The 15949-nt window shown below is 37.5% G+C and overlaps 1 protein-coding gene across 1 annotated transcript; it reads right to left on the bottom strand.

Annotated features, from left to right (window-relative positions):
- Window positions 1-1096: 1096 nt before the first annotated feature.
- LOC112560943 (protein transport protein Sec24C-like) lies at window positions 1097-15700 on the bottom strand. The gene is given in 25 exon segments (XM_025233063.1): window positions 1097-3395; window positions 3602-3691; window positions 4178-4281; window positions 4544-4631; window positions 4798-4901; window positions 5242-5436; window positions 6739-6877; window positions 7118-7263; window positions 7449-7545; window positions 7762-7932; window positions 8086-8296; window positions 9041-9153; window positions 9510-9588; window positions 9814-9941; window positions 10367-10482; window positions 10728-10789; window positions 10791-10864; window positions 11161-11288; window positions 11571-11679; window positions 11821-12497; window positions 12807-12851; window positions 13487-13625; window positions 14400-14577; window positions 15109-15217; window positions 15574-15700. Coding segments are annotated over 25 exon segments (3570 nt in total). The 3' UTR covers window positions 1097-3254.
- Between the last annotated feature and the right edge of the window lie 249 nt (window positions 15701-15949).

Below are 15949 nucleotides of genomic sequence, written 5' to 3' on the forward strand. Positions count from 1 at the left end.
TGCAAAATTTATTTTTAGTCAGGATTCATTTCATCATTAAATCAGGAACTAATATCTCTGGACTGCTGGCAGACGATTTTTCCCAGTTAACTGCTAAAAGGAGGCATGATACATGACTCACTCAGGCTGGCGACTTAAATACTACAGCAGACTCTCCATTAACTAAAACTTGAGCAACTGGCCCAAAAAATATTTTAGACAAGTTGAAATCCATTTCTGGTGGAAATGTAAGCTCAGACTGGTGATCCTGATACAATGTCTACCCAGTAAACTCACTACCTTACTGAGTACCCACACAAACTACATTTACCGGGCATCTGCCAATTCCCATTGGTGCCAGTGGAATCTATTTTCTAAATAAACTTTTTATCATATGCCTTTAATATGAGATCTACAACAACTAATTCTTAAACTTTAGTGTTGTAAATTGTTTAGTCTTTTTCTCTCTAAAGCATCTTTAATGTTTTCCATTACTCAGAATTTAAAAAAAAAAAAAATCTTGTTTAACAAATTTTTGAACTTGACAATTTCAGGGGCTCCTGTAGAAATTGTATGGTGGGCGGCCTAACCACAGTCGTTCATACCCTAGAAATGGCTAGCACCTGTCCTTTGTGCTCTTGCAGATGAGCAATAGCTCAAAAGAGCCATCAGGCAAATGGACAACACCGTGTCCAGTTCCCATGGTAAACGGAATCAACCCCAACGCCTTTGGATATTTAAATACAACCCCACACTTGTGAGGCCAGAATCCAAGTGCAAGCAAAGCTGTTATTCCCATGTGCAGTTGGGTGATGTTTGAGTTTGATGCGGTCAAAAAGACTAATAACCAAGACAAGTGCTATGATTATGAAAGGTTAGTTCTCTGGGACTGAAGTTTAACTGAAAATAGAAAAGCACTCCTTTTCAAATTTGGATGTTCTCTTTTGTCTCTGTTCAACATGTAGTGTTTGATAAAAATAGAAATGTGGAAGCTTCCATAAATCAAACTATGAAACTTCGTGCAGTTAAAAAAAAATTATCACCCTTGTTATAATTTTAACAAACCTGGTAGGGTTTTTTTCATTCCTTTGTTGTAAACAAAAAATGGCATGTTCCATTTTATTTTTCTTTCAGTTTTAATGTCAATCGTACATTCTGCACAAAGGCATCACTGGTATTAAGAGACATGCAGACCAACCTCCTGTTACACACCGTAATGTGGTGCCTTACTCTTCTAGCTACCCTGCATGTATAGGTTCCATGGACTTTTTTAAAGGAACCCACAACATTTAGCAAGTGCATGCCATTCAAGAAGAAAAATGGAGATACTAAACAGTATATGTACACAACAAACTAATATGCATGCATACATTTTAACACATTGTTTTCAAACTATCGCTTAGACAACATTGCAAAACATTTGGTTGCCAGCAGTAAAGAATTTACACGAGTTTACCTCCACCACCATTGATATTGTGCTGTGTATTCAAGTTTGGTATTTTGAAAGATGACAGATTTCTTTTGTTACAGAATCAATCTTTTAGTCCAGTTAACTTTCATTGTTACATGACATTTGATGTAATACAGGGCTTCTGCTAAGGCTAAATTCTTTGGGGGGTCCCAGGGACCCCTTCTTCAGATTTTTAAGGGGTCCCTGTTCTTTGCCCAAATTTGAAGGGGACCCCATTGACGAAAATTGAAGGGGTCCTCCGAACTTTTAATGCGTACTGTACGCAATTTTTTGCATAAGCAGAAGCCCTGTAATATTTATTTCCAGTTTGACCATAAGCCTGAAACAAGCATCTAAGCCAGCTGCAAATGCAACAGATGGATGAAAGTAGTTAAATCTTATCAGTTAGATCCTGCTTCATAACTTGTTGAAAATTTTACCAGTTAAAAGTCCGTCTTGCTAATTTTCTTTTTTTTTTTTTTTTTTTTTTTTTAATTTTGACTTGAAACAATGAGCTATTTCTGAGAATGCAACTGTTCTTCACAGGTAAGCAAATGATTGCCATCAGAGAATATGCCAAAGGAAAAAATATAAATAGAAGTGTATTAATGCTGATTTTCTTTCATATCTGCTTGGCACAAAGACATCAACTCTTACCACTGTCAAAAGTAACATTTATCTGTTATCAACAGTCACAGTGATTCATGAACCAAACAACCTCACCCAGACAGAAAGCAACTGTGGTAATCTATAATAATACAGTTAAAATTATACACAGGCCTATCATACCTATCTTGTTATACGAACCATATTTCAAAAGTAAACTTGTCTCTGCTGATTAGCAGTTAAGTGGAGCAGAAGATGAATTCATAGTTTAGGTAACTCATCATCATGCCTCATTAACAGCAGATTTGACTATTTTCTATAATATTCACCTGAAAGCAAATGTAAAAAAAAATTGTTTATGGTCTACAATTGTACACCTAAAATTAATTTTGCTGAGGAACCCTGTTTATCACTGAACATTTTGCATCATTTAACAGAAATTAATTTTTACCCAGCCCAGGTCAAAGATGAACCTATTTATAAACATTCAACAAAAAATACAAAACACTCAAAACAAAAGAGATCTCTTATGAGAGGCTGCATTTACTATAACCGTTTAATGTATAATTCCCACTAATAGTATGGGGAGGGGGATAATTGGTGATTTACGCTGAGCAAGAAGCTATGGGAAGGCAGTCAGCCCTGTACACGGTTGCCACATGCAGAGAAAGAACATGCCTGAGACAAGAGCTGAACCCAGGACAGCCAACCTTCACTGTATTGGTGGCAGGCACTAACTGTTGTGCCACTGGACCACCCTAATAATTGTGGGGAGAGAGAGAAGTGTATCCAATATGTTCAATCTAAAGAAAAAAGATCCAGAGACCTGTCTTGCAGATAAAGTGAATGTCTGAAGAGGCAGTATACATATGAAAACTAATGCACCAAGCTGATTGTGTAAATATGAAATTTTAAAAATTACAATTTTAATGTTGCATCTTGAGACAAAGCAGACATCCTCTGACAATAACATGCATCTATTTTTTCACAGCTCAACAGAATGCCGAGAAGCTTTAATATGCCACATAAGGCTCTCACAGCCATTTTTTTTATAACTGAAAAAGAAAAGGATGCAGTCTGTTGATGGTCTTTAAACAAAAATCACATAAGTTCATCAGCACTGGCTTGCATTTTCCATGTATGGACCTGCAGCAGTGCAGAACAGTGAGTATGACACGAGTGGAGATGGCCAAACTGGACACCAAATTGGATGGGAGGCCTAGCTCAGGATGTTACGGATTTCTTTGTGTATGTGACAAAGAAAGTCCACATACGATGAGCTGCCATTCATCCCTTTGTCTTCAACCAGAAAATGGTTAAACCATGGCTCCAGCTTGTCGCGTTGACGCACAACTGTCAGCTGCACAAAAAGCATTTCACACTGGAGATGACACTTTACATTCTGAGAATAGGAATGCAAAATCGTTGAACATAAAGGAAAGCATAACATTCATTTCCTACAAAAATGCTTTTCACAAGGGATGCAATCATCTCAAATTAACAGTTACCTAAGAGTCTAGTAAAATTATTGTTCTGAGAAAATAAGACCAAAAAAGAAGATATTACTTTCAAATAGCGAGATCGTTCCTGACGAATATGTTGTATCATGTCCCGAAGTTTCCGTGATGCAGCACTGTCTAATTCCAGTAAGTCAGCCTGTGCCAAATCAAAACAAATCCAACAATGAACCCACATATCTGGTTTTCACAGCTTAAATAACCAGGCTGGAGTCATAAATCTTCCTAACTAACGCTTTCTTCAGTCTAAAGCAAAGTTAAACACTACCCAGCCTTTTTTCGCACTATGAGTATGAAGATATATATTTTTTTTTTTTTTCAGTAAATCTAAATGAAAGAGGGCAGCTCAACAGATTTTCGAAAAATGCAAAAATGTATTACCCTACCAACTGATTTATTAAGCTTTGATGTTTAATGAAACTAAAAATGCATGTTATTTATCAGTCTGAACAGTACAGATATGACCCTACTCAGCAAAAAGTAATAAAGTACACAGACTGTGCAGGATGTTATTAATGTGCTGTGTAGAATTTTGTCTCTGGGATGGATAAATCTCTTGAAAAAATACAATGCACAAAGATATAAAATATGAAGACAAAAAGAACTCGTGTGGCAAGTGACTAACCTTGTCTATATCCACCTGTGCAGCGCTAGCTACACCAAATATGTGTTGAATCAGTTCAGGATCAACATTATGCCCAATCCAAAGAAACAAGGACAAGCCATTTTCTGAAAATCAGATAATAATAATGCAGCATATAAAATTATGCTACCACAATGTGAAATGCCTGTAACAGATGTCATTTTTGTTCAATTTTTCCTAATAAAATAAATAAGAAGAGAAGAAAAAAATGCAATATTACTCTAAATAAAAATCTTCCTGTAAATACTTATGACATTTTTTCTACTGCCATTACTCTGCTTGGTACAAACACCACCTAATCCTTTAAAAAAAAATTAAGAAAAAATATGATGCTACTCAAGAACATACCAAGAAGATAGATTCCATTGTCTTGCAATCTCTCAATGGAGCAGCGGATGGCAGTGGGTAGTTCACTGCTGTCAAAGTCTGCTGTGTGCTAGAAATTGAAAACCACAGCTTAAAACTCAGAATTTTACAAGAGGAATACTGCAAACTTATATTGACAACAGTTTTCAAAAGTCTTTATAGAGGTCTTAAAACTTGGAACTACAGACTTACAAGAGGCAAAAGATGAGGATTAAATAAAATGAACAAAAACTTACAAAAGGCAAGAGACGAGGATAGAAAAAGCAACTGGTGTGGCCAACATCCATGGCGTTGATAAGATGCATAAGATAACTGCGATCATCAGTTGAAATCTCTGAGCCTGCAATGTACAGAATATGTTAATTTTGTATACTTACATACTTAAACCTTTTCCAAAATGAATACAAGTACAGTGAGGGCAACGTTGAAGAAATGTGTCCTTGTCTGTGTCTGCCGTCTTTGCATGGGAAGCATTATCTATCCATCTAATGCATGTTTACAGTTTTTACAAGTTACCAAAAACAAATACAATCATAATTCTTTTATATCTCTTCAAAAAAGTTATGTTTGAACTATAGCAGGTCTTCCAAATATGAAACCTATTTTTGTAGTTAAAATATGTCCAATGGTACTAATGGAGAAAAATGCTTCTCCCAACTCTATAATTAACACATACAAACCTCCTTGAATACCATCACTCTTTATGATGCAATTGGCATAGAGTGGCAGAAGTTTCATGCACTCAGGCAGAATAAGCTGACCTGCAGATGAAGGGTTGGCACAGTTCTTTCTATAGCAAGCAAGGATCTGTGCCACCTCATTCATAATGTGTTCACGTACATACTTGGGGTTTTGGTTCAGTGTGTGTCGAATAGCTGCAAAGAAGAAATAAACATTATGCTGATTTATTTGTTTTTTTGTAGTTTTTTTTTAAACTTTGACTGACCCTCTACTGCAGCGGTTATCAACCTTTTACTTGTGACGACCCCTGATGAACAAAGGTACGTCCACGCGCGTCCCCCTTAGCCAGCAATGTAAACTAATTTCACTAATACTGGTATAAGAAACTTTTAAAAAATGACCACCTTTGCGCTCCCCTTGTAAGCATGTCACGGAGGGGGGGGGCGTGCCCCACCGTTTGAGAACAGCGACTCTACTGTGTCAAAAGGTGAAATTCCTAAGCTTGCGCATCTCCTCAGCAGTGGAAGGATTACAAATGAGGGGTTGTAGTTATGAAGCATGAGCAAGTCCCTTCTCCCAGGGCAAAACTGGAAGTTAAGGAAAAGCATCTTGTTTTCGTAGTTCAATGTAATTCCCGGACCCTGTGGATGCTTTACAACTATGACTCCTGATGTAAAACACCTGTGGGGCCTTGATACCACTTTAAAACTTCAGAAACAAGATGGTTTTCCTCGATTCCCCATATTGTCCCAGGGCAATGATTTGCCCTCACTTTATAACTGAAAGATAAAACTTAAAGACCAAAAAATATATATATATATAGGACTCTGGGTAATCTCGTTAAAAAATGAAAAAAAAAATCCCTCCCGCCACTGTGCAAACAAGCAAAATCCCTAAAAAGGCTAACATCTAAGGGAATAAATAAACTGTAATCAAGAAAAAGGGGGAGGCGAGGGCTGAGAAGAGCCAACAACTAAGGCCATATCACAGCAAGGTAGCCAGCCCTGTAAACAGATGCCACATGCAGGAAGAACAATGTGCCGAAACGAAAACTGAATCCAGCACAGCCAATGCCTACAGGCACTAACTGTTTTGCCACCAGAGTCCCCACTGTGATCAAGAAGGAAATTGTTATTCAGGTTCACGCTTAGGTGTATGCAAACTCCCTACAAGACAGGGCAGGATAATGCAGTGGTTCCTGTAAGCAACTCTTATTCTTATCTTTAACCTCTGATTGAACAAGTGTTTTTGGATTTAAAATATAGTGGAGGTTACCTAACTAGTCCTTCGTGTGCTCTTGGTGCCGGTTTTTAATCTCAAAAATTGTCACAAAAACAGCAAGTGTTATGCCAACAAATATATAAGGGAACATGGATGTTGCTCAAAGCTTGAAAATGAAAAATCACAAGTGGAAAGATGACTTTCCAAATCCAATAGTAGCATAGCAGTCACTTCTATTTCAACCAAATGTTGTTCAGCATAGAAGTATATTTCACCTTGTTTAGCCATAAAGTTGATCAGAGTGTCCAGCTCACATGAGCGGAAGAGATCTGCCATCTGCATGCAGCAGTTGAAACCCTGATTAATGACCCGCAGCCGTCGCTGTCCACTCACACTTGTGTACAGCACTGCCACCTGTAAAATCCCACATTTCAAAATGCTGTTCTATCTTAATACTTAATACTTTGGCTACTTGAAGGTCTGTCAAAGATTGTGTTCTTCAAGCAACTAGGAAAAAACTGAAAAGACAAAAATATCCGAGACATTTAGTAGTTGCATAGAAATGTTACTGAAATTCTATAAGTTCACAAATAAAAGCATGCATATCTAGTGTTAAAATGTGGCAAGAGATGTATCCTTAGTGAATTAAAATACCTGAACATATGCACCCTCTGCCTCGGACAGCTTATCATCATGTTTTATCTCTACTGCTATTGATTGTTCGGAATCAATAGCAGCCATTTCAACGTCAGTGGTGTTGGACATGTAGAAGTTGCCATAGAAATCGACCGGTCGAATTCCTGCCACAATAAAGGATTGAAGATAAATGTTGAATGTGAAGATGGACAAAAATCGTTATAGTACTTCAACTGAACAGGTCTGCATATATCTTATCAAAATCCTTTACTCATGCTAAAAATGTAATTTTCTTAATTTAGACAAGCTTATAATGCAGAAACTGCAGTTATAACCAGATTTTACACACCTGTGCTTGTCCTGACACGCAGGATACTATCAAAAGCAACTGGCCTTTTCACATTTCTGCGCAAATCTTCTATAAATCGATCACCATCAATGTCAGCCTGAAAATGATAAGACTCCAAACATCAAAGAAATTATATCTACCATTTTCATTCATAAGATATGGGTCGTCTACAACTACATTGTCTCTTCTTTTAAACTTAATTTTTATCCACCCCTTCCCATCCACCAATTTCTTGAAAAACAATCTGGCGTTTTGTTTGTGTTTCTGGCATTTTTTTTTCTTTGTTTTGTTTCCAGTAACAAAATATTATAACCTGAAAGTAACTGTATTTATAAAGGTTGCCACTGGTAAGGCGGACAACGTCAGCCATGGAGGCTACATCACAGTATGAGTTGGGGAAGAGAAAGAGATCCACACTGCAGCCTGCTGCTACACACTCCTGACCAAGCTTACTGTAGAATGGTGTCTGTGGTGTAAGAACTGTCTGAAAATGAAATCCAAATGAATGTCAGTTTCAAAGACTGATTAACCTGCTTAAAATTTGTTGTTAAGTCTAATATTTTCAATATTTAGGCTTAAAGCACAACAAAATTTATCAATAAAGATGAGAAAAAAGAAAAAGCAAAAGGAAACCCACCTTTTCTTTTTCAGTGCCAAGAAGTTTACGATCATCTCTGTTTTTCAGTTTGCCTGGAGCTTCCATGGTAGGCAGAGATGTATGGAAAATGTAAAGGCGGCCACAACGTTCTGATGATTTGAGTGCATCTAACCCAGCCTGTATCACAGGTCCCAAAACAGTTTCTGTCTCTTTGCAATCAGCAAATAACTGTGGTATTTGTGCCAAAAGACTGTAGAAGAAAAACAAGTAATTAATCCAAGCAATAAGGCTGTATTTAAAAAAATTGGGTGGGGAACAATGGATAAGAATCCCTTGCAGTCTACTTTCCTAAAGGAAACTGAATTATGAAAATATGAAAGTTCTGTCCCTTCGCCTAACAGGTTGAGGGGATCAGCTCTCATTGATTTTGTTTATGTTTTGTGGCTGTGCTTCGGTTTGGATAAAAGTATTGGACCTTCACATTTACATGTGGCTCTGCTGCATTTTCTTCCTCTTCTGGTTTGCAGCTGGACTGCATATAATGTTATTTTGAAGTGCAAATTGTTTGGATCGATTGGCTGGATTCCACTCCACTGTGCTTCAGCGGCGACATTGAGCTTAAGTGAATACACTTAAGTGACAATCGCCCTTTTTCAGTTTCATAACATTTCTTCACATTCTCAAGATTACTCAATATCTTCTCAGTATTCTCCTGATGTCACCAACCCTTATTCTTTAGAGTCACTGTTGTTAAATCTGCAGTGATCGCCCTTTACTGCCAGAACCCAGAAGTCTTCATGTTGTTCTTCGTGACCTTATTTCATCATAATAAGTCCTCCACCTTTGGCTGAGATATTGCACTTTATAACTTCTCACTTATTTATATTATTATTTCCAAAGATAATTCTCATTAGAAACAACACATTACCAGAAGGAACAATTTCAAGTTTCAGTCTTTCGAAAATAAATGCAATTTCACATAAAATAACTGTACCTGTCAATAACAGTTTCTGACTCTGTTAACTTGACTAGGAAGCCATCAACCAAGGGCACAAACATGTCTTCAAGGTCTGATACCACCATCATTTGTGGCTGAGCAAGGGAACTCTGAAATGTAAAGGATATCTCACACTTTCCCAACTTGCCATTATGCATCAAAAATTATTTCATTCTCTTGCCCATCATTAAATCCTTTGATCAATGTTTGCCAACATTCATGTGGTTCAGTAGAATGAAATGCTCTTTTCATGATCCACACTGACAGCTAGGCAGTATTTCTGCTATTCCTCATTTACCAACATGCATAAATATGCTATGCTGTATAGCCTGACACAACTTTAAAAATTAACGCCTCAAGGAAAAAAAAGCTATGTGTGAAGATACAGTTTAAAAATCAAATTTCATCTGCAGTGCTGAAGTATCTTCCTACTTCCAAGCATATTGTGGTATAAAAAAACTGTTACCTTCACATTATAGAAATGCAGCTCCTTGTGGTATGTCACAAAGCCGACCCTGATTTCTGACTCATCAGCACCACTCTCCCTACCATCAATGTTATACGGCATAAGTTTCCCCAAAACAGCAACAAAAATATGCTATTTTAATTTCTCACCAATCCAAAAAGGAAGAATTGAAAACACAAGCTACTTCAGGGGCTAACAAAGAATTGTCTACCCTTCTTGCTGTGTTAATTTAGCTCAAGATTGTTTTGTTTTAATCTGCTCTGATGACTGTCATAAACTGGTTCACTTGGTGACCTGTACTCACTTTGGTAAATTGACAAGAATTTCATCTTTGAGGCGGCTGCAGACAAGATTAACAAGACCACTTTTTATACTGTTGTAAGAGACATCAATCATGAAGATATAGGCCGGCTCCTTCGGAAGTTCATTGTTCTGTGCACACAAAAATCCGAATAATGCGTCTGTTAGCATTTAAAGCCCTCCAACCTGCTCCAATTTCAATAAATGACCTTGCATTATGCAGAGTTACATGGAAGGACAGAGAAATGCTGCACAAGTACGTCAAGCTTGTACTCTGAAATGCTATGATGAGATATAAACATATCTGAGTCAACAAAGAACCTCCTAGTATAAAGGAAACTTGTATTTTCACTCCAACAATGCAAACAAGAAGCTTTTACTTTTCTTTGCCCTTAAGAAGTTCACACACACTGGACATAAAAAGGGTAGTGCCCTTTGTTCTTAACCTCTTGTGGACTTTTAGTTATTTAGAAGTGGCGATAATAATCATGAGCATTTTTTTGTTTTTTGAATGTCATTTAAGATTACTAATAGTGAAAGAAGAAGAATGAACATACCTTGCAGTAGTCTTTTGTTGCTACAAACTCATACGTGCCAAGGCAAAGTTCAGCTCTGTTGTAATAATCAACTCTTTTTCCAGTGTGATCCAGATGAGCAAAATATTCAGTTGGCACTGAAATCATACACAAAAAGTAGAACAGCCAAATTTGAAAGAATACTACCTCCTCTTTCACCCATCTTCCCTTCCCCTTTCATACCATTTAATATGTTTAAGTCACCAGCCCTCATTTCTGACTATGACATAAGCTGAATGTTTATAAAGAAATTTCTTTCACATCTCCAACTCAAGATTTTCTAAGAGTCCACTTTAAAAACAAAGGCTAACTTAAGTATATGTAGAATCAACTTGGACCTCACCATCAGTAGCTGCATTACAAAAGACACACTGAAAGCGACGCCCGCCATCAATGAATTGCATGTGGGCTCATATATGCCTTACACCGCTTGCATCTGATTGGCCCCAGCTCACCAAGGTCAACTATAGGCGGTGGCATCTATAAATATGGTCCAAACAAACATAAAAACTTAACAAGTAACACAACACATTAAAAAAATGTTAAAATAATATCAGTAAATTACATAATCCATCACAAAATACTGACTCACTATATAAAATATATTTCTCATTTCTGTTGTATGTATACAGTTCTAAATAATACAAGATTTGCAGTACTGTCGTGGCATGTCAAACCCATAAAGGAAACCCAATTAATGGTGCATGCGCAGTTTTTTCAATTATTACTGTAGCTGATATGGCAAATGATATACTTCCTTGGAGCTATTTACATACCTCCTGAGGTGAAAGCCTTGCAAATGGTGTAATGGAAAGAGCAAATGGTATGTGACTTGCTTTTATCATGTCACTTGTGCATGGTACATTATACATTGTAGAACGCAGAAACCTGGGATTTGTATGACCTGTAGGTAACAAAAGATGACTAGTTCTATATTTTGTTTTTAAAACCTCAAACCAGCATGTTCATAGAGGAAAAACATAATAAAATCTGTTAAGCAAAGAAAGTTTTGTTGTGAGGTAACATATCTACCCCCAAGAATCATTTAATAATAAAATCAAAATGTAAAAATACATTCACAAATCCTCAATACCTCAAGCAACAGATGCAACAAGCAAGATATTATTTCAGATACAAAGACACAAATCAATTTGGTAGGTGGGCAGGTAGGGGAACAATATTCTACCTTGATCCTGTGTTATGAAAGAAGTTGTAACAAGAGGAGGCAATGTGCCCCTCTGATTTGTCTGGAATGGCCCACTCCTGTTTCTTTTGTCATCTTCAATTACTTGGATCTGTAATAAAGGATAAGATCATCTTAATGCAACTTTTACCAGAACATGTTTATTTTGATTTCTTGTATAGATATTTTAAGCACTTTTACTTCTAATGCTAAATCTTTCTAGAAAAAAAAAATAAAATCTAATCTGACTTACAGGGCTTGGCATCTGCTCTGGATCAAGACGACGAGGTTGCTGAGGCTGCGTCTGAGGACCAGGTGTTCGTGATGGCTGCATACCATATCCTGGTTGTTGTGGGTATCCTGCTAGTTGGCTTCCAGGAAACTGGCTTCCTGGACCAGCAGTTGAACTTGGTGGCATCTGAGAGAAGCCACCAATGTACTGACCACTGGGAGGCACTGTAGAGCCTGGCATGTTTAGAGGACCAGAAGAGGTCGGAACCATGCCTGATGGATGGCTAAAGCCACTAGGTGGTTGTGAATATCCCTGGCCTGGCATCATAGGTCCAGAAGGGGGTCCAAACAGTGGAGGAGTAGCACTTGGTGGAGGGAACCCTCCAGTAGATGTTGGGGTCACATACCCTTGGCCAGGCCCAGCTGTACTCGTTGGAAGCTGACCCAGAGACACTACAGGTCCAGGAGGTTGCCCCATACCTCCCTGAGGTGGAGGACCCATTCGTGGTGGTGGTCCCATGGCACCAGGCATTTGTCCAGGATTAATCATGGGCTGAGCTGTAGCAATGGGTGTGGGCATAGCACCTGGAATCTGACCCTGAGGTCCCATTCCAGATGTGTGAGGAACTGTGCCAATGTTACTGCCAGAAATTGGCGGGTACACACCTCCTCCTGAGGACCACCAAACCCTGCAGATCCCTAGAGAAGAAGTCAAAATTATTTTCTTTCTTAATAAAACAAGTGTTACATTTTGACATCAAAGAATGCCAGTCTATGTGGTAGTTAATAAGTAATAAAACAACGCAACAAACATTATAAAAATGTTGCCAGCAAATGATCTTTTGCACTCAAAGGGTGATACACATGATATTCCAACAAGTGAAAATTAAAAAAAATCAATGAAAGGTAAATCTGTAATAATGAAAAATGGATGCTCAAATGCATGAAAAGCTTAAAATATTATAATATAATGATGCTATCAAGAAAATGCTTTATTCAGAAACTTACAGTTGGTTGAGATCCTGGTGGTGCTGATATAGACAGGCCCTGAAACTGTTTAAAATAAATAAAAAAGCACTGAAATTTATTGATCACATATTCTGAGTTTCCCCATCCTGTCAGCAATAGCACTTTGTAATAATAATAATTGGATAAATGCATGTAAACAAAAAACTACAAACAAACCGACAGTCAACCATAAATGGGTTTTAGCCTTTGAAGATAACACAAGCAGCATTATTTTAAGCCCTTTGAAGTTTGGTGTATGGCAGTTTGGGAGATCAACAAATAGTTGTAGTAATACAGCTGTGACCATACAAAAGCAGATATGAGCTTTTTGGTGGCAGAAACTAACAGGAATAATCAAATATGACTGATCCTGCGAAGCTCAAAGAAGATGGACTTACAGGCTGCTTTGGTGAGATTCAAGAGATAACCAAAGATAAAACCAAGATTCTGGACAATCTGGGAGAGAGGAGAACTGAAGAGTAAATAAAGGTAGAGGAGAGTGACACACATTTCAGTTTATTTGTAGAAGCTATTGAAAAGACCTTAGTTTTGTCATCATTCATTTTCAATATGTTGATGGACATTCAGGTTTTAATAGAGTTGACCATGTGTTGTGTAGTGAGACAGAACTGCTGAAGCTAGGAAGCTAGGCCAGATGCTAGCAAGTATCATCAGCATACATGTGACAGGTCCAAGTGGTAAATGGTGTAACCAAGTGGTTGGATGTGCAAAGTGAATAAGAGGCCCAAGAACAGAACCGTCAGGCACCATATACTTCAAAGGAGCAGGCAAAGATGCCATGCCTACAACTACCACAGACTAGGTGTAATCAGGTAGAACTGGAAACATTTCAAAACAGTGCCTGACAGATCCAATGTGACAAAGGCATTAGAGAAGGATGACATGGCCGAGTGTATAATGGATAAAAAGCAGTTTAAATAACAAAGATCATTTTTGTTGCTCAGAGAATCAATTATGAATTGAATGTATCTTAAAAATTCACACAACTATCAACCCTACTATATAAACAATACTGCCAGTGTATGCATGCCTGTGCCTACCTCAAACATCATGTAGTGCATTGTGCACAAACACAAAATCTTAAGATTATCGCTGACAAAGAATTGGAAAGAACCATTGAAAAAAATTCCTTTATAACAGATCTACCTGTATTAATAAATTTTATCATTTTCAAATTACTTTTGCTTCCTATTTATATTTATTATATACTGCACAACAAATTAATCAATATTATTTAAATGACAATTAAAACTCCTTTCACAGAGCAATTCTCTTCACAATCAAAGGTAAAGAGTTAATAATAACCATGGCATAAAGCAGCTGCAATCGTTATCAGCACTGCCTCACTCCCCCACCCCTATCACAATGACACAGCTTCCCTTAAGCAACAACTTCCCAACAACCAACCCCTCTTCCTCCTGTAACCCCTCAAAAGAAAAACACAGACTATCTTTCACCAGTAAATGAGTTGTTACAATGAACTGACAGTGAGGAGACTGTTTGCTTTAGAGAATTCATGTTCTTCAATTCATTCTTAAAGTCTTGACATTTACTAACAAATCCAAAGAGTACCTGTGATGTAGGAGGCATATTGGAGACTTGGGAAAATGGCTGCTGTGCTGGTGTGCCATAAGGCCTCACAGAGCCTAGGCCAGGAAGACCTCCCACAGAAGGCAATGATTGTGAGGGCCCATAGGGTCCTGGTGGTCCAGGCTGGCGAGGTATACCACCTGGTGATGGACCTGTGGGTCTGAAACACAAAAAGACCAGTTTTACAACATTTTATACCATGCAACATAAATTTTAAGACATTATAGCAAAATCACAACAATCACCAGTTTTTTTAAAATCTGGATTTTCCTTCAGAAATCTACAATTTGCTTTAGTCTATGGATTTATTGATTTTTGCTGGATGTATGTGTGTTTTCGTAATTTGTGTGTGTATACTTTTTCGTTGGTTTGTGTGCAAGAGAGAGATAATTGTAAAGTTTGTTTGAGCCTTAATAGGAACTGCACAATATATAAGAGCTTATTTTTCTTCTTGTTGTTGTGTTGTACTATATGTTCTTAAATAAGGAGATAGGTAACATTTCATGCAATAACTAAAGATAATATTTTTCAAAAATGAACTTTGTTAGTGGAAGCCATTCTGGCACAGCTGCCATTGTGGGATTTTTTTCCAAAACCACCGTCATTTCAAGAGCATTCTTGGATGAAAAGGTAACAAACAGTTTAAACTTCTTGATGATCATTCAATAGCTACTTGTGCCCTATCACTGACCTCATGGTATCCCCCTGTGGTCCACCTTGGTAGCCATTTTGTATGAAACCAGGTCCTGTTCCCTGCAGAGGTGGAGGTCCTATGCTTGTCTTGCTTGCAGGTCCTGAGGCTACAGATATAAGTAAACAAGTAATCCAAAATACTACATCTACCAAAAAAGTTACTATATCTACAGTCCAAATAGCCAAAACATTCTATAATTAAAAATACCAAGCACCACCAAAAAAACACTTAAAACACCATCAGAGATAGCATAAAAATATCGGCAATAAGTCATTTTGCCCCAAGACCAGAGAATGCATCTTACAATGGCAAATAAATGTGATTTTTCTCTTTTAAATTAAAGATTTTGTCATCATTTTATTGTGAACTTGTATTTTGATGTTGTTGTTGTTCATCATCATTATTATTATTATCCACTTTAAACAATTAACATCATATTATAAGGCAGAGGTTTTTTTTTACCTGGTGGCCCATTAAACATGGATGGTTGTCCCTGTGGCTGTGCCCCAGTCATTTGTGGTCCTGGAGGAGCACCATATCTTGGCATTCCTTGTCCAGGACCAAAATTTCCTGGAAACTGTCCACTCATCGAAAAGCAGGTTATCAGATAAGTAATATGGTCATCTGGAAAGACAATGGATGCCGCATCTGACAGAAGTACATAGTATTACCAACAAGTAATCCTATTTTTTTTTTTCCTGTTTACTGGAAATCAAAGGTAATAGTAAAGCCTACCCTTTCCTAATCCATCAGTGGACTGAAACTTAAGGACTCAAGTTTTTACAATAATATCTTACACCACTTGGAGCGTAACCAGGTAAACACTGTGTTATGTCAT

Source organism: Pomacea canaliculata, linkage group LG1 (assembly GCF_003073045.1).
Source record: "Pomacea canaliculata isolate SZHN2017 linkage group LG1, ASM307304v1, whole genome shotgun sequence".
NCBI lineage: Eukaryota > Metazoa > Mollusca > Gastropoda > Architaenioglossa > Ampullariidae > Pomacea > Pomacea canaliculata.